General features: G+C 34.2%; 1 protein-coding gene across 10 annotated transcripts in view; it reads right to left on the reverse strand.

Moving 5' to 3' along the window:
- Positions 1 to 19,517, reverse strand: part of LOC120337253 (unconventional myosin-VI-like) — a 50,809-nt gene that overhangs the window by 23,429 nt on the left and 7,863 nt on the right. For 3 of the 10 annotated variants that reach the window (XM_078116711.1, XM_078116710.1, XM_039404982.2), the window contains exons 6-27: positions 19,171 to 19,335; positions 17,432 to 17,512; positions 16,783 to 16,963; positions 16,290 to 16,425; positions 15,458 to 15,615; positions 14,424 to 14,588; positions 13,163 to 13,290; positions 12,396 to 12,491; positions 11,871 to 12,029; positions 11,440 to 11,502; positions 9,039 to 9,171; positions 7,965 to 8,095; positions 7,068 to 7,145; positions 6,260 to 6,389; positions 5,513 to 5,603; positions 4,609 to 4,756; positions 4,084 to 4,215; positions 2,292 to 2,401; positions 2,133 to 2,211; positions 1,782 to 1,831; positions 668 to 775; positions 72 to 89 (exon numbers count right to left, since the gene is read on the reverse strand). In XM_078116711.1, the coding sequence (XP_077972837.1) occupies positions 72 to 89; positions 668 to 775; positions 1,782 to 1,831; positions 2,133 to 2,211; positions 2,292 to 2,401; positions 4,084 to 4,215; positions 4,609 to 4,756; positions 5,513 to 5,603; positions 6,260 to 6,389; positions 7,068 to 7,145; positions 7,965 to 8,095; positions 9,039 to 9,171; positions 11,440 to 11,502; positions 11,871 to 12,029; positions 12,396 to 12,491; positions 13,163 to 13,290; positions 14,424 to 14,588; positions 15,458 to 15,615; positions 16,290 to 16,425; positions 16,783 to 16,963; positions 17,432 to 17,512; positions 19,171 to 19,335 (2,540 nt within the window). Of the gene's footprint in view, positions 1 to 71; positions 90 to 667; positions 778 to 1,781; positions 1,832 to 2,132; positions 2,212 to 2,291; positions 2,402 to 4,083; positions 4,216 to 4,608; positions 4,757 to 5,512; positions 5,604 to 6,259; positions 6,390 to 7,067; positions 7,146 to 7,964; positions 8,096 to 9,038; positions 9,172 to 11,439; positions 11,503 to 11,870; positions 12,030 to 12,395; positions 12,492 to 13,162; positions 13,291 to 14,423; positions 14,589 to 15,457; positions 15,616 to 16,289; positions 16,426 to 16,782; positions 16,964 to 17,431; positions 17,513 to 19,170; positions 19,336 to 19,517 lie in introns of all 10 variants that reach the window. The other 7 variants (XR_013478037.1, XR_013478034.1, XR_013478036.1 and 4 more) reach the window with 4 other exon arrangements.

Raw genomic sequence — 19,517 nt, forward strand, 5'->3', positions numbered from 1 at the left:
ATATCATATGAAATCAAATGATATTTATTCCTGCATTACTATCATGCAACATAAATACAATAAATTCATACTTTGCTCCTGGCTCGTCCCTGAAATGAACAGTTTTTTTTAATAAAAACTCGATAAATGGAATACTAAAATAGGATATCTCTAATGGTATAAATAATTTTCACCCAAAACGAGTGGATAAGATAGAATTTACATATTTATCCTGGGGGAGATGGAAGCCGATGAGACAGCTTAATCATATGACGAACCACGGCCACTCGTCCGGTCACCAGTCCATGTCAAGTATGGGATTAGTAAGACAAATATTTGTTTCAAATGCATGGACTTGATGGTGGAGGAAGCTGTAACCGACCAGCGGTTACGTGAATCATCCTATTAGCGGCGAGGAGTCCTGCAATCATCTCGCACATAGTTATCCCCCATGGAATTCGAACCTGTGCACCCATGCAGGATGATGGGGTAATCAGAGATGCAACACTTAGCGCTATGCGCTACACTACCGAGCCATCATATCAATGTGTGATTCGATAAACAGTTTTTCAAACTCACTCAGAAGTGAAGAAGACTCTCTAAGTGGTGTTGAAAGCGTCAACCGAAGTGCCAACAATCACCATGTAAATGTTCCAAAAAAGTAAAAAGAAGCAATTATAAAACATACGGTTTCTGGAATGGTTTGGGTGTTTCTTCAATAACTTGTTGGCCCTCATCTTGAGCAATACGCATTGCGAGTTCTCTGTCACGTTTTTCTTGCTCTATGATGGCTTGTCTAAATTTAAAAAAAGTAAAGTTGAAGTAAGAAGTGAACAGTTTACAAAGTTAAAGAAGTTGGAGAAAACTCAACATTTAAATTATTCCAAAAAAGTGTATCTGATTGTTTAAATAAAACGTTTCTTCTAATTGTGCCATTTTATGCTATGAAATTTGGCAAATATAAAGAATTGCGGACAAATACGCCTATATAGAATATTACAAATCTAAATTGGTTTTAAAGCAAAACTCCAGAACCCCAACTATTCAGTCATGCACATGTACATAACTATGCCCATAACTAATATTGTACAGCCTTTTACGAACCATAAGGCGCACTGCACTGTCAATAAATTGATGAGATTGGGGTCTCGTCTATAAATAAGGCATACCGGTCTATAGGACGCAATGGTTTTCAAGAAGTATCAGGTTACAGTACCAAGCTCATTGAACAAACAAAAAACTCAATATTTATTCTATTTATGGCAATTGTATTATATTCGAAGAAAATGTAAAACAGTGGTTTGTTTATAAAACAATAGTACTGGTACTGATTTTAAGTGTAGGCAATGAAGCATGAAGCACTATCTGATTCATACATTAGGTGCACCAGCTTATAAGACGCACCATCGATTTTTGATAAAAAAAAAGTGGACGTCCGTATCGGGGGAGATGGGGGAGGGCATATTTTAACCAGTACAATCTCATTGATCCTGATGGGTGTATAGATATGGAAGGAGGAACATCAATGGGCAAAGCCAGGCCGTAAGTACCTTTAAATTTTCTAGCAACGATTAATTTACAGGAATTGCCCAAGATCTGACCGTAAAATACAGTTATTGATCGTCCTTGTCTATTTTCCCAAATCCATTTTTGCAATCATGTAAATATGTTTAATAAACAAATGAAAGGAAGCTATTACAGTTTTTTTTTCATCAAATTCGGCATTTTTTCACTGTTTGATGATTTGTAACAAATTTTTAAGATCAAAATCAATTAACTCAATAATACTACCCAAATATTACCTTTTTTCTTCTTCGATTCTCTCTCGTTCCATTTCCGCAGCCATTTGTGCCTGTTTTATATGTATAGAAATATTAGAGCAAAATTGCGGGCGATCCCTGTAATACCTAGAAGCTACAGGAAACTAAACACAATTATGACGGTGCAGTACGTGTATTCACTGCATGAAAAAATGTAATTCAATTCCAAAACACAATTATTGCAGTCTTGATAGAAAATTTCAAAAAATACAGAGCAATGTTTTTTAAAGCAAAGATACAGAGTAATATATTTAGTTTATTCAAATATCTTTTTAATACTTAGTAATATAAAAACAATTGTACACCAACAAAAATGCATTTTATTTCCCTTACCTCGATTCTTCTTGCTTCCTCCTCCTTTTTCTTGCGTTCCTCTTCTTCTTTCCTTCTTTTGGCTTCCATCTCCAGTTTTCTAAGATAAATAAGTAACAAAAATTCTTCAATCATAAATATGACAGAATTTTAATTGGGAAAAAAATCATTCAACCGTACAATCGTTTAATTTCTTCTTCTTCTCTCTTCTTTCTGGCTCTCTCTTCTTCTTCCTTTTTCTTTCTTGCTTCCTCCTCCTCTCTCCTTTTTCTTTCACGTTCCATTTCCTCCTGGAAGCCAATTTGAAAATTTAGAAAAAATCAAAATTTCATTAGCTTCTTTTAAATTTATAAACCAATTCCAATTATGACATCACACTGATATTACGTTCCACAAACCCGCGCTTTATCTTGTCCATTGGTTTGTGTAGCAGCAATAATACAATTATTGATTCCTAAGAAAAATGGCAGAAAAACGATGAAAAACCCACCATTTTCACGATGATCGGGAGGTGGATATATTTTTACCACCATGAAAACAGCCTGTATGTGTGTCTCATTTGTGGGGTGATTGTAGCGACGGCAAAGCGAAGAGATATTTCACATCTTGTCACGCAATCTATCGCGCTAACTATCCGCTCACTGGTCAGCGCAGTACAGACAGAAAAAGTTCGCGATTCAAATCATACAGCAATCCTATTTTACGAGACCATTGTTTGGTTCAACCTATCTTTGTGAATCAACATTTTTGACGTAAACTCACCATAGGATGGGATTTACATATTTATCCCGGTAGAAAGATAGCTGATAAGACGGCTTAACCATATGGCGAACCAGGTACTATCGTACAGTTACTATTTCACGTTGGGTATGCCAGTTAATTATTTGTTTTCGGAAGCTTGGTCTTGATGGCGAAGGAAGCCGTAACCGATCAGCGGTTACGTGAAACACCCAACGGCGGCGAAGAGTCCAGCACATCCTTCGCACATAACTATCCCCGCATGGGATTCTAACCTTTAAATCACATTTATATGGGAACTGGGAATGACACTATATTAATTGTTGTAACCATCAACACAGCCGCGACTCACTCATGAACTCATGACACGCCTCACTGATGAAAATCTGCAAAACACGCTCAGAGTTACAGTGTCAAGTTACACGTCGGAGTACAACACTCTGCAACATTTGATTGTACAACTGTTGAGTCCATTTTATCTTGGACTGTGCAGACTGTTTGTGAATAATCCAACTACATTGTGGTTCTACATCATGGTTCCTAGGGTATTATAGTAGTGATCACTTCAAAATCAATTTCAAAACACTCAGGTTTGAAATGCAAGTGTCATTGATAAAAATTTATTTGATATGTTGTGATATTCGTTCGATTTCCTGAAGAATCCTCCTAAAGTTTATCTATGTGCTTCTACTTGACTAAATACCAGTAATTATCAATATTTGAAGCTTAATTGAGCAAACTGACTTTTTTTAGAAGTGTACATTAAACTGGTAGCCCGCAGCTTGATCTGCACCTAGAAAGTAGCCCTCGGCCTCGAAAAGGTTGGTGACCCCTGGTATATACTATATTCAGAAAGGTACATTTGAATTTGATAGATTTCATTAGCTTCAGCCTGCATTACAAACTATTAGTTGTGTGTGCGTGTCCATGTGTGATGTAATGAATTGAAGTATATGTCTCGAAATAGAATAAAATGTCTAATTGTCTAGAAAGTCATATACAAGTGTCATGAATTTTATTAGCTTCTTCTCAATTTATAAACCATTTGTCACGTGTGTGTGTATGTGTGTGATTTATCAATATCAAATAAAATGTCCAGAAAGGTATATTCATTTTAATGAAGTTTCATCAGCTTTTTTCTGATTTATAAACCATTGTCATGATTGTATGAGTTAGTGTGTGTGCGTGTCATGTGCACATTTTGTGTGACCCATCCCAAATAACAAAAACAAACCTTAATCTTCCTTGCCCTTTCAGCCTCAGCTTCAGCAAGTAATTTCTTGTGAATTTCATTGATGATGCCTTCTTCTTGTTTTCTCAACTTATTATAACTATCTTCCATGACAGTTGGTTGCAGGACAGATGACTAAGGAATGTAAGAAAGAGCGTAATTACAAGAAAAGAAAAAGCAGATACAAAATTTATTACAGTATAAGTTTATTTCGACACCATAATCAGTATAACAGATGATAAAATAGTTGAGTCAGGTGTCATCCGAGTCGAGTCTGAGTCAAGCACTGACACTGAGCTTCCCTGGCAGTTAGTTGAGTTTGGGTCATTTTATCTAACATGTGTCATGTCATATGACATCCGAGATGAGTCAGAGTCAATCACTCAATTGAGCATCACCGAGGTTCGTTGAGTCCGAGTCATCTAATCGACTCGAGTTACTTTGATAATTGATAAATATGATTCGAGTATCTCGAGCTTCCTCAACACTCAGACATATTAATATATTTTCAAAATAACATATAGTCACCTTAATTTTGTTCATGTGAGCACGGACATTTTTCTCGTGTAGGTCGACTTTAGCAACCATATCTGCTTTTGTTTTGAGTCCTTCAGCCAGGTGACGCATTTTTGTAATTTGTATGACAAGTGGCATGGCCATCTTCAAAGCTTGGATACTGAGTATATGAATAATAACATTGATAGTAAAAAAAGCGTTTGTGGCCCAGGCATTAAAGCGTTAGAGTCAACTGTGTTGGCATCGATAGGCAATGTGAGCAACTGCTTACGCATCGTTAAAAATCAGCTGGTGATTGTATAAGCCCTTGTTTCAAGCAAAAGGCGTGAATAAGTGCCGTATAAAAAAGTTCAAAAAACAAAACCCCATATATATAGATAGAAGCACTTTAGAACCCAAAGTACCAGATAACCAGAATCATTAGAGTTAAATAACTAACTTGGCAAGTAACCTGAATGAGGTGGTGTACCAAAGATTGATGTGGGGATGCCAACAAACCGTATTTCACAGACCATAAGGCGGACTTTAAATCCTGCGGCTTATAAGACGATGAGCATAACGTATGGACCAGGTAGTGCTTTAGGCTTTATTGCTGATACTCGAGACCAGTACCGATCGTAATGCTTCATAAACAAACAATCATTTTATGTTTTCTTTGAATAAAGTACTATAATCATAAAAAAGTTTTTTTTGTTTAATGAGCTTTGAACGGTAACAAGATACTCCTTAATAAGCATTGCGTCTTATAACCCAGTGCGCCCTATATATGGACAAAACCACAATATAAGCAGTTTATTGATGGTGTGCCTTATGGTTCGTGAAATATGGTAATTCAATTTTGTTAAAAACACCTTAAAAACGGGTGATGGGAAAATAAAAAAATTCTATTTTCAAGATATCTAATTCAAATAACTACCGAGGTCTGTGTTTTTTTCTTGCAATCATTCCTCTCACACGTTTCTGAATGAGAACATATTGTGCTCGTCTCCATGCCATTTTGTTTTTGACTGTTAAAAAAATATATATTTTATTTTCAAATACCTCGAAAAAATGATTTTTCATTGAGCAAATGAAAAAATCATGAAACAATAAAACAGAATACCCATAATAAGCAAATCTAATACCTATAGATGTGTGAGGAAAATTATCCAGGTTGTTATGTATGGGCCAAGGTAGTGACAGTGATTATTTTTCATACCATTGGGTGATTTTACAGAATTTTCGGCGCTCTAGAAGTATGTGTACCAATATAGAAGTAACTAATTTTGTTCGCTACTTTACGTCAAGTTGTGTAAACGGACTGAAGCCTATGGGCAGGGGGTATTCACTTGGCTAACGAAAACCGTCCCCCAAATCGTAATAGAATGTGCAAAGCCTAACAAATTTGGTATTGTAGAATTTTTTCTACAAAAAACGGTATTACATTTTTCTGAATTTCCAAATCATAAATTTTTGAAATTTCAAATTTATTTTGTTTGGACATCTGCAATTGCCGAATCTATAAATGTGCCACCTAAAACCTAATCACATGATAAAATTGTTATTTTAATTTCATTTGGTCATTTCCATAAATACAGGAGTCAAAACAAAGCATCACAGATGTGAGTTTATCATGTGAATTTAGTACCTAATAAAATATAATTCAGAAACCAACTATACTCACGTTTTATGACTGTCAAAGAACACCATTGTACTTTCCTCCATCTTGCTCTGAGCAACCATTTCTGGACCTTTTTGATCAAAGCTTTCAAGTGTTGTGGGTCAGAATGCAAAAGTTCATCAAATTCAGCAAACTAAATAATGAATTTTTATATGAAATAAATACATAGAATTCGAAGAAATATTGGGTACTCCTGTAGTGTGTATACCAGGTTAGGGTTAGGCCATAATTTTATTCAGATTTTCCTTATTTCAGTTCTATTACAAATTCGAGGACTATCTGTGTTAGCTAAATGAATAAACACCCTGCCCCTAGGTTTCAGTCCCTTCACACAACTTGATGTAAAATAGGCGAACAAAATTTGTTACCTCTATATTGTTACACACACTTCTGGAGCGCCCTATAAATTATCTTATTCTTGTCATTGCATTTTTTGAAATAGGAGCGTTTTTTTTGATGAATGTTGTGGTTTACGGAAAAAGTCTGTGTCCAACTACTAGAACATTAGCTTTCAAATATGTTGTCATCTTAAGATGAAAGTGTTTACTTTAAATTTGATCATTCGGTCCCCCTTGGGCCATTTATTGTTCTACCCGTATCTTTGCTGATTTTGTGAAAAATTTGGTTATCACACCGATTTTCAATCTACCAAATTTGGCTAATTCGCAACAAAGAGAATATGACAATACCGATACTTCAGATCCATAATAATAGAGCTTTGTGCTCACATGTTAGGATTTAATAAACAGGGCTGAAAATGAATATAGGAGCAATTGGAAGCAATATTTCACACTAGAATATCTATACTAACCTTTCCTGGTCTGAAAAAAATCTTTGTCATCCCAAATTTGAAATCTTTCTCATTGAGTCCAAGAGCTTTGAAGAGTGCCTGAAAAAAATTTGGAAAATTGATTTTATGCAATTCCAGTCGGTAACCCTAACAAATTGAAACTTAGGAAATGCAAGAGAAATTTCTTTTTGTAAAATAGACTTCGAGTTCAAGTATTGGCCAGGCAGAAAATCCTCAATCTTTACCACCGGTCTTCAACCATTGGGCCATGGCCCACTTCTGGGCCGCAGAAATATTTCAAGATGGGCCACAAATCTATGAAAAATTTACAGAGATATTGACAAATATGTTAAACTTTGATTGAAATGAATGATGTTGATCCTTTTTCGCTCTGGGTGGTAATTCTCATTTCAATCATTTAGAGCAGGAGTGGGCAACTTCTCTAGTCGGCGGCCGGATGTGGGAAAAGGAAGTCCACGCGTGCTGTATGTTGCCCACCCCTGATTTAGAGTGTCCATCTTTGCGTAAAGACTTCTTGTCGTTTTTTCTTGCATCAGAAAGTTAATGGGCCACATAATTTTTTGTGCAACAAATGTGGGCCACGAAAGAAAAGAGGTTGGAAACAACCGATCTAGGCACAACAAACGTGCAAGGGTGTTAACAATCTACTGAAATGCATATGTCAAAATTAGGAACATTTTTAGGCCTAATGGATGCTATGTCTACACTTCGATGGTCAAGATTAGTCTTTAGTGATTCTGATAATGTGTGTGACCTTGATTCAAATAAGTTTTCATATAAAAAAAAGCTGTGAAGTTCAGAAGACAACCCATTCAAGTGGTTGAAATAGAAATATGATGTCAATTGGCAAGACAAAAATAGGCAAAAGTTATTGGGAACACAGAATATTGTCCTTACCTTACAGAACAATCTTGGATCCAATCTTTTCATATGCTCAGGCATCAACTTCTTGTACATGTCGTAAAGATCTGAGAATTGTGCTCTCGATGGAAAACCACCTTGCATTAGATCAAGCACAGATACCATTCCTGTAAAGAAAAATTTTTCAAGGTTCGATCAACCTTAATTAAGAAAAAAAAATAAAAATAGCAAAGAACAATATTTCTGCAAAGATTACAACTGAATACCATATATCCTCACACATAAGCCACCCCTAATATGGCGAATTTATTAAAATCCACATATAAGCCGACCCCTAACACGGTGTACGTAAGTATGACAGCAAATGATAGCAAAAGAGAATTAGAGTGAACAAAGTTATGCGCGTATAAGCCGAATTTTCAGCACGATCAGAGGTATGTGCGTATAGGTTGACCCCTCAGTTTGGCACCTTATTTAGTTTTATGCAATCCACATTCAAATACAATGCCTACCACCTCACCTAGGGTGTAATAAATTAGGTAAGTAACGTCGAACTGCAAAAACAGTGGTCATTCCAAAAACAGCAGCTCTTTTCATATCAGAGGCTGCTTGTGTAAGCCAGGGGTGTGCAACCTTAATAAATACACGAGGGCCGGATATATTAACTGGGTGAAACCGTGGGCCGCACCTTTATTTAACTTAAGGCTTTCTAGTAGTTGCAGGTGCAAATATTTTGGTTATTGATCTCATGATATGCATTGTTTGCTTCGCACAAGCTAGCTGTTAGGGCATTGTAAGGCCATAGGCATAGATAATAAATTGGACTCAGGTATAGGTTTTACAACGCAAATGGATTGGAATTACTCGCACATACCAGATTGAACTAAATTAAAATCTCGTTTTTTTGTGGGCTGCACACTATTCAAAATTGGCACTCCTCCGCGAGTCGCACAATTTTTCTGTGGATTGCATTTGGTCCACGGGTCGCAGGTTGAACACTCCTGGTGTAGAGCCTTTTCAGTAGTGAAGATGCCATATAAAAAATTCAATCCCAAAGCCCTTTATATTTCCAATAATCATAATTTATCCAGATTGATGATAAAAATTTACCTGCACACTGCAGTTGACTAAGAATTTGTGCTCCTTCAAATAAATCATTCTTCATTGCTAAGTTGGGTTTGACACATCTTATGAAACTAGATCCAGTCGTGTTCAATTTTTCCAATAACTTTGACAATTGGGTCTAAAGCATATTGTGAAATGTTATTAGTCTTGTAAAAAAATGAGCCATATTTAAACGTAATTTAACTGTAAATAGTGTTATTTCAATTACAGGTACAATTTAGATTTTAATAGGCATATGAAATTTAGTACCTGTATGGCAATTTTGTTAAAAAATATTTCAATTATATTTGTATTGGGATAACTACCCCAGAATACTATTTACCGTAGTTATGAATGAAATTGAAATTTGGATGGAACTTTACAACTGTGAGAATCTATGATACCCGCGATAAGAATAAGATAATGATAAGGAACAAGCATCCTGGTACTGATGACTTAGAAAGATATCTAATCTACATTAAACTGTTTAAAGGAACTCAATACGCATGCTTTTACACATTCGAAATGAAACAGTATAAAACAATTCCATGAACATGATAGAAATAAGTTTTAGCCGATTTTTTTCTAGCATATCCATCAGCACAAATCTCTGCAGATAGTACATATGGTATTTGCATGTAATGAGCAATATAACTTAAAGTTTCATACAAAGCAAAATAGTGATGTCTCAAATCCATACTCAGAACAAAAGTGCAAGCAACTAAGCTCAAAATATTATGCAATACAATGGTACATGCAGAGACATAAATAAAAAAATAGTAACAATAATTCCTTAGAATATTTACTTATATCTTAGCCGGTACACAAGGTTTTCTTCTTGAAATTGAAAAGCATATTTGAATGTGATGCAAACCATTTTTGTCATAAGAAACAATGTTAATTATTTTGATTTCATTCTTACGCATTCCAAAATACCCAAAATATTAACAAATTATGTACCTAAACAACATAGATAGATTGCATATCTATACTACTTCGTTTCAGCCGTCGTGTCCATATATTTAATCAATGCTCTTTTGTTGAATGGTCAAGAGGCAACCGAGATGTGTGGTTTAGGTCATCTCACTCGGCGACGCGCTCGGGTGTTCGAGCAACAAATTTTAAATCGCATTTTTGACTAGAAATATTTGGTCGACTACAGAATTGTTCCAGTATCAGGTCATTCGACTACTGAGGTATCACAGAATTTCCGCCACAAAATAATGGAGATACTGAGATACAAAGGCAATTATCGAATAGAAAAATTACTCCCCATTGTTAACCAATGCCGAGTCTCATGTTCAAAGTTTTGAAGTAAGAAGTGTCCCAAAATTTAATAGTCTACAATGACCGTTTTCTTCCAAAATACCCTGAATCAGTTAAAATTTTACAATATGTGCTGCTGTACTCCAAATATAATAAAATAAAACAAAGCAAAAATAATTCACCAAACTTTAAATCCAAACAACACAAAAATCAGGTCCAAATAGAGATGCCCAGAATTTTGCACTTTACTTATCACTCGTGCCAACCAACAGTAAGACAATTTTTCTAACCACTTTTGTTTATGGGCATCCCTAATTCGATACAAATTTTAATTAAACTGATTGTATCCGTCAACCAAAGTAACACAAATGATGAGACTTACTGAAGACAGTGCAACGAGCTATATTCTTTGTCCAGCTGTTTATTGTATAAATATGAAAGGTGACATAATATATATAGATAATTTGTTTATCAAAAATGGTATTTATAAAAAAATAAAAATAAGATCTTAACATAAAAAAAAAGCCTAAATTGAAGCCGTGAAAATAAATCGTAATACGCTTTTGGCAGTGACTGAAAACAAGGCATCGTATGTATCATATATATAGGTAAATTATGATGAAGACAAATGATATACTGTTTGCATCAAAATACTAACATGCCAAGAAAAGCAGAAAACAAGTTAAAGAACAGGATTCTAAATTTGATATATTTTCAAATATATCAATTATGCTTTAAAGTTGAATTTCAAAAACCAATGTCTACATTCAAAAAATTTAATGAAGTGAAAATGTTTAAATTTTCCAAAGTTTGAAATTTGATCATTTAGGAGAGTTTCCATGAATTCAAATGGTCAAAACTAATTTATTTATTCAAAAATTTGCTATTTTTAAAAAGTCAACATATATGTCATTTTGCCGTAATTATTGACAATACAGAATTCCACAATCATAGAAATGTAATAAATCTTTAATAAAAATCAATGCACTACTACCAGAATAAGCGAAAAAATGTTATATAAAACTCACAGCAAGCAATGGAAAGTCACAAGTCGAAACTCTATCTTCAGAAAGACTACTTAGGTATAATACAGTTATACACTGCATTCATTTTAGTATCTTTTTCATTTCTCCAAACTTACCCGAAAACAGGCACTGACACTTACAAACTTGAGTGAATTAACTTTCCTCAAAGTTTGATTGATCTAACAATATATCGTGATTATTGATTAAGTATTTTTTCATCAAATCAATGATGATATTTGTAGCTATTTCTACCAAAAAAAATGTGATAAGTGGTAAAATTTATCAGTGGCTACCATTCAAACAATCTTTTACACCACTTTTAGTACAAAATAATGATAAGCTTCTTGCTCTGAACAAGATTCTGCACAAGCAGTCACACAAGCAGGGGTGAACCAGTGGGAGGGGGGGCAGACCTCCCCCCCCCCTTTTTTTTTTTGAAATATAAAACAAAGCATTTTTCTATATAACACATAGCAATTTTTCGCATCTTGAAATGTTTTTTAATCCTTCAAGACTCCTAAGAACTAAACTTTAGACAGAATCTTACCTTGAATTTAGTTCCCACACTGATAAAAGAAAGTTTCCCTTTCGTTGATTTTGCATTTCCATTTTCAAATAGTCGACGAACCAATTGATCTTGACTACTTGAAATAAGAACTTCAAGTGAATGATGGAGAGCGTCATTGTTTTTTTCAACAAATTGTGCCTGAAATATATCAAAAAATGTTATTGAAATGAAAAATCAAACCAAGTTGGAACATTTAGACAGGAAATTATAGGTAAAAGAATAAGGAAACTAAAGTTTAAAATGAAATTTCTATTTATTTGTCAACAAAATCCTGAACATAAATCCCTACTTTATGTGCTGTCTGTAGATAATGGATTTAGAGGAAAATACTCAATGAATACTCAATTTGGTAATATGCAAGCATACATCAAATGTCCCAAAAAGCTTCATTAAAATCTTGGGCAGTATATTCAAAAACAGCATTTCGTTATATACAACCTATCACAGAATATAATTCATAAAACAGGGATGCCATGATGAAATACAAAAAAAAATATATCTTACAGTTTGGTAGCAAACAGCTCCAGCAAAATGACGTATAAGAAAGCCTTCATCATCTCGAAGATTTCGATGCTTCGTCAACTGAGATTTGCGAGGAATCTAATAAAAATATTTATACATGAACTCAATGATTCAATGATAAAAACTAAAGGCCTATAAGAAACGAAAACAATGAGTGTGAAAGCATAACTTTACCACAATAAAATTTAGCACAAAAAAATAGGAAAATCCGTATTCCTCAAAACAAGAGAGCAATGCTCAAATATATGGACACAAAAGGCAAAATGAAATAGCACAGGTACGCAATCTGTCACAGTAGACTATCAGTATCGCAGTCTTCACGACTTCGCTTGACCACCAGATAGCAACTGAAGCGAACACGAAACCGCAACAAGGTGACAATTTTTAATTTTGATGATGTTATTGCACACAAATAACGAATCTCAGTAAACCCACAGAAACTTTGAAATAAATAGAAAATAATATCCTTCTAGCGAAAAATACAATCTTCAATCTTGATGAGAAGAAAGACTTTTCAACAACAACAAGAAAAACACTAACAAGATGAACAACAACAATAACAAAACGATCCATAGCTACACTTAGCGTCCAATAAAGACACAGCCAATAAAAGTAGCCAGCCCGAAATATCACTACAATAATTGCTATTTAAATAGAGTTTTCAGAAACTAAGATCAAAAAGTTAATGAAAAATATCGGGAAATTAAAATACACACAGATTTACATACATTTATAACAAGTGTTCTTACCGAAATGCGAAAATGATTTGAATGTTTCTTGTGAACAGTAGATGTGAAATTAGAAGGAGATGGCCGAGGAAGTTTATTTTCTTCATCAAGAATATCAAGGATTCCTACTTTGGGAGATTCGACCAGATCTACAGATAAAAAATGAAATAAAGATAATTTATACAATCACATTTTTGTTATATATCGTATTTTACGGGCTATAAGGCGCATTTTTAATACTTTTTTTCTTAAAGATCGATTGAGTGCTTCATAAGCCGACGCGCTTTATGTCTGAAAAGGTAATGTTAAATTGCCTACACTCAAAACCAGTATCCGTACAGGTTGTGCTTTATAGCTCGGTACGCCGTATGTATGAATATAAACCCAATCTGGGCAATTTTTTGATAGTCTCATAGTCCGTAAAATACAGTAATGAAAATCTTCAATGATTCCGCGGCCGCAGCCAGGGATGTCAATAACTTGGTATTCTAGAATTCTACAGAGTAACTCGTCAAAATGGAAATCAAAGCTTCAGATTAAAATGAATAAAAAAATGTTCTGTTGGCCAAGCATTCTCAATATACAATTAAAAAAAGCTTGATTAGGCAGTAAGATTTTGTGTTCAAGATTGGTTATTTTCAAAATCTGAAGTTTAAGTAAAACTTTCTTCTATCTCAAGTTGAAGTCAAAATTTTTTGTAACTGCCGAGACAGGAGTCATTTTTTTAATAGCATTGGGTTTGGAATGGTAGTCATGTTTATATTTTATCACACTTCGTACTCCTACTTAAGAACACGACCGACTAGAATCAAACCAATCAAATTGAACTGCCATTATGCTAGTATCATTAGATGTACAACACATAAAGATAGGATTTACGTATTTATCCAGGGGGAAAAGAAAGTCGATAAGAAGGCTCAATCATATGGCAAACCATGGCCTCTCATTCGTTTACCAGTCCATGTCAGGTATGGGATTAGTTAGCCAGTTATTGTTTTTAGAAGGGTGTACTTGATGTTGGAGGAAGCCGTAATCGGCCAGCGGAAACCAGTCTGTGGCGGCGAGGAATTCAGCAATCCTCTCACACATAATTAGGCCTGCATAGGATTCAAACCTGCAATGCATGCAGGGCAATCACAGGTGCGGTGGATAGCGTATTCCTCAGGCTTAGCACTATGCTCCACATCATAAGTTCATCAATAGATTTATTACGTCAAGTGTCATGGAGTAAGTTATTTAACAGCATACTGCTATAATTAAAAACAATAAAATTCACAATTACCAATGCAGTCTTGATTATCTGTGTAATTCACTTCATGGACTCCCAATCCTTCCTTGGAATAAAGTTCTTGTTCATCGTGCAAAACTCTCATGTTGAAGAATTGTTGAAGTTTTTCGTTACAATAGTTGATGCAAAATTGTTCGAAGCTGTTGGTTTCAAAGTATTCTGAATGTAAGAAAACACGCAAGAATAATAGATATCACAGAGAAAAACAAATACAACAAGTGAATTTGTAAGCAGGTGGACATAAACAGGCAGGTAACATATGGATGTTCAGCCATGGCTGTGGATCTGTCCGGCATGTTTTCACTAGAGTGGGAGTCAAAATTGTGAGTCAAGATTTTGATGGTGATAAAAGAAATTCGAACCACAACAAGTTTACTGAGCGAAATTGAAAATATTCAAAGTTGGAAATTAAATTCAAATGTTCTGACAATTCTCAAAAATTATTAAATTGACTATGCATTCTCAACAGAACAATTGAAGCGGGTTACATATGCTATACCGAACTCTTTCGAGGCAACTGTTGACTGAAAATGCTTCAGTCAAATCCCTGCTTTTTTGGAACATATCAGGACTTCAGATATTAAAATTTTGGGGCTCCCGAAGTATGCGAACCAAGATGGCGGACATCGGAATGTAATATGTGTACTAGGTTAGGGTTAGGCCATAATTTTAGGTATAAATACTACGGGAGGCTCTTGGCTAGTCTTCGAACTGATAATAGGACTAAAATAAGGAAAATTGGAAAAAAATTATCGCCTAACCCTAACCTGTTACCCATGTTACGTTCCGATGTCCGCCATCTTGGTTCGCATACTTCGGGAGCACCAAAATTTTTAAATTTATACAGACTCCCAATGCCAGAGAGTTAAAAATTTTGACGCATGTTCTGACTCCAAGGAAACTGGAGAAACGCTACCTACTACAATGTCAATGAATAGATGCATCCCAAAAAATCAGATTTCTGAATCTGGTCCCACTGTCCTGACTATACGTCAATTGTCAATTAAGTAAAGGACAAAAAATCTCACCAAATCCAGCAATATCTAGAACTCCGATATAGCATTGGGAAGATTCAAATGGAAAGCATTCATTGATTCTAGCAACGACATGATCAAATAAATGAGAGTAGATTGCTTTAGCAAGAGCTTCTCTGGCACTTGATGCTTGCTCTTCTTTGAGAGGTACTCTGCAATGGAAATGAAAATCTTCCTAAAAAATCCGAAAGAATAGAAAAACTAAAAAAAATAAGAATAAGATGGTGAAATGCTATTCAGGTGATACTCTAGTGATGCTAAGATCTTTTGAAATTCAGTATCCGTCGGACCTATAGTTGAAAAAACAGAGTCAACTCTTTTTAAAATGAGTCAAAGTTTATTGTAAACAGAAATCATTGTACCCAACTAGCATAGCAAGCTAATCAGAAAATAATCTGATTACAGTCAGCACTTAATCACATTTACGCTGAATACATATGGCAAAGCATGGAATCCTCCAAGTTTAGCAAATAATAGTCTTTCTGACGTTTGAAAAACCAAAAAGTCGGATATTTTCAATTTAGTACTTCAAATTAAAAATGCATAAAAACCAATATGTTTACTATTCCGAATATACTTTGAAATAAGGTTTATTATAAAATAGTATATTTATTAAAGTAAACAGCTTAGGTATATCTTTGAACAAGGCTTTGGTCAAGTCACTCCTATTTTAGAAAAACGAAAATTTTTTGTTGGACGTTGTTCACCCAATTCAATTCACCCTGGGTATGGGGTTTAAAACTAATATCTTAATTCTAGGATGCTAAAATGATAAGATTGAATTATGGAATTGATGAAATTTTTATCAGCTTTAACTTGTACATACTTTATAGTGTTTGTTTCTCCAGCAGAAGTCATAGATCTTGTGGTGAGAGCTTCAGTCAAGGCCTCTTGATCAAGTCCAAGTAATTTTGCAACAATGCGAACAGTTTCTACACTGCTGTCACAAACCATGCAACCGCCTGAACATTGGAAAATATACTTTTCAGATCGTTTACATGTCTTTCACTTTGAACAAAGTTCTTGAAATAAATAAAGTAATAGCCTTCTGGCGAAAAATACAATCTTCAACCAACGAAACTTTTCAAAGCAATTGGTCCGGTAGTTAATGGTAAAAGCGATTTTTTCCACACCAATAAGAAGAAATGAATAACAAGAACAACAACATAATAACAAAATGATCCATATGTACACTTCATGTCCAACAAGAGAAAGAGAACTCAAATGTATAAACACAGGTAGCCCATGTAAGTTACGTGGCAAAAACAACAATTTTGGAAACACTAAAACCTCTATGTTCAAAAAATCAAAACTCAAACCTGAAGATCCTCCACTGTCTTCAAATTTGACGTTACCGAGGTGTAAAACTGCGGCAACAACTCGAAACAAGTGAAACATTTCATCTTTAGAAAGGCCGATATCTGCCATCGAACTTTGCATCCTTGCGAAATCTCTGTAATCGTCCAGCAATGGGTCATGGAGGCTTCCCTTTTTCTTGTGCTGTAATATTTAACAGAGGAAAATATTGACGATTATGAAGCAGTCAGAACCTGAAATATATACCATGAACAAACTTCCTAAAAGTTGCAATTTGCAATTCAAATTACCTTATAAGAAAGAAATGTATAGACAACAAAAATGGGGTAAAATAGCTAGATAGCCCAATTTTAGATATTCCAAAAAAATTAAATTGAAACTAAAATTCACAATATTCAAAACTGTTTTTCGAGAATTATATTTTTTTATTGTAGTGAAATTTTAATAAGTTCAAATTCAACTTAGACATATATCCAACCATATATTCAATTACACAAATTTGAAATTTCAAAGCAAGATTATTCATAATAACACTAAATATATAAAAGATATTATTCGAAATGCAAAATCCAGGAAGACAGAAGATCATACATTGCTCAGGGTAAAATGCTTTATAAAAGAACAATTTATAAAAATAAAATCCATATATACCTCAGCTGATATGCGTTTTGCATCAACTTTAGACGTACTTTCTTTTGACAGGAAATACTGGGTGGATCCATTACTAAGATACTGAACAAAAAAGAATCAATGATATTATTTTAAATTGTCTTCGTACGTTTTGAAACAAAGATATAATGTACAAGAAATGTCATCTGAGGAAGTCTGATTTTGGTCAGACAAAATGTTACAGAAGAAAAATCGTGGAAGTGCAATACAAAATCTTTTAAATACTCAATGTATAAGTACCATAATTTTGATCGGGGGTGTTGCCTGTGAGTTTTTACTCAAGTTTAATTTGGTATGTGGGGGAAATTCAAATCCCTTTCTGTTGCAAAGCCTATACCGGAGTCCACAATTTATTATCTATGCCTAGTACATACAAAGCATGTCATAAAATCAACAACCAAAATTTTTGTGCATTCAACCACTGGAAAGCCTATATTAAAAAAAGGTGTAGGCAGCGGTTTCCCACAGTTTGTATCTGTCCCTGCTGTATTAAAGGTTGCGAACCCATGCTTGATATTACCCAATTTAAGACATTCAATACTTCATATTTGAAGATATTTTCCAAAATGTTCTTCTTTAAAAAATGATTTGTTTTTGGTGGCGTTTCTGGATTTCTGGTTTCATTATTTGAAAATCTTTCAGAAGATACATGCGAGATGCGACACATGCAGGAAATGTTAAAATATTACTATAATAGTTGCATGTTAGTGAAGACTAATGTCAAGTAATATTAATGAGTTAGTCAATTCGGGGAATACACATAAACATCGTTTGTAATAATATTAAAAAAAAAATTATGCCCGGGCATAGCTGGAATGCTATAATATAATGGGCATCATGTACAGCACTATGCCTATGTTACTTATTATGTCTATCTTAATAAGGTTATATTGCATGCATGGAAGCAAGCAAACATACGGAATTAAAGAAGATTGGTTGTCTGTGAAATTGTTATCCAATACTGTTTTCCTTTCAAATTCATCTAAGTTAATAAAGTATAATTTGAATCAATTGTTGCATGTTTATACATTGATATCAATTTTCTACATTGTGTATTTCTTTTCCTCGTACCGAATATATTTTATTTATAAAAAATGACTGATATTTGAACAATTTTCAATTCCAAACGTAAAATGAATTTATTCAACACTGCTTCGAGAAGTTTTTTAATTATAATACTTAATAGTAACTGGTCATATACTGCTGCTTTGAATGCCCAAAAATGTTATTGAATATAAGTACCAGGTGTAATAGATGGGTGGGCAATGCAGAATCAGAAAAATTACTGCCCACTTCCTCCTATCCCCCAAAAAATAATACACTTTTCTTTGAGAAGGCTCAAAAACTAAATTCAAATAATTTTCAATACATATATTTCTGCGCATTTCGAGGATAATAATAGAAGTGTAGGTGTTTTGCCATAATTGACATTCAATCCTATTTTTGAAACTATAAATTATTAAGTTTTTTTTTTAAATTCGAACTAATAAATTACTTGAGAACTGATATCCATTTGGGTAATAAATTTCTTTTTGCAATTTTCATTCAATTTCGTAATATGCCACAACAATTTCTCGTTTTGGGCCAATAAATATTTTATGAAGATATATATATATTCCCGTACTATAAAGTATTTTGCTGTGGGCTTCACATTATTGTCCTTTTTCTGTTTTGAATTAAACTAAGATTAATGTGAAACAAGAAAAAAAAAGCTCACATACTCTGAATTTATCTGGAGACATAAGATGTAATTTCTCTTGAATATCTTGTGGTGCTCCACAACACAGTCTATAAAAAATGTGATAATTTCTTTCCTTGGAGTTTTGCAGCACAATTCGTGATTTTTCAAGCAAATAATGAGATACAAAACCACCGACAACTTTGTTCTAAATAGAAATATTTTGCTTTAAGCAAGGTCATGAGAAGTAAACTCATCCAGAAGTAAAGGAAGCTCATTTAGGAGGGAAGATACAGACAACCAGTGAGGGGCCAAGAACCACTAGGATTGTACAAATTTACGATGGTGAATTATGCGCTAGCAAGTACAGATTGCACAAGGCAATATGAT

Source organism: Styela clava, chromosome 10 (assembly GCF_964204865.1).
Source record: "Styela clava chromosome 10, kaStyClav1.hap1.2, whole genome shotgun sequence".
NCBI classification, from domain to species: domain Eukaryota; kingdom Metazoa; phylum Chordata; class Ascidiacea; order Stolidobranchia; family Styelidae; genus Styela; species Styela clava.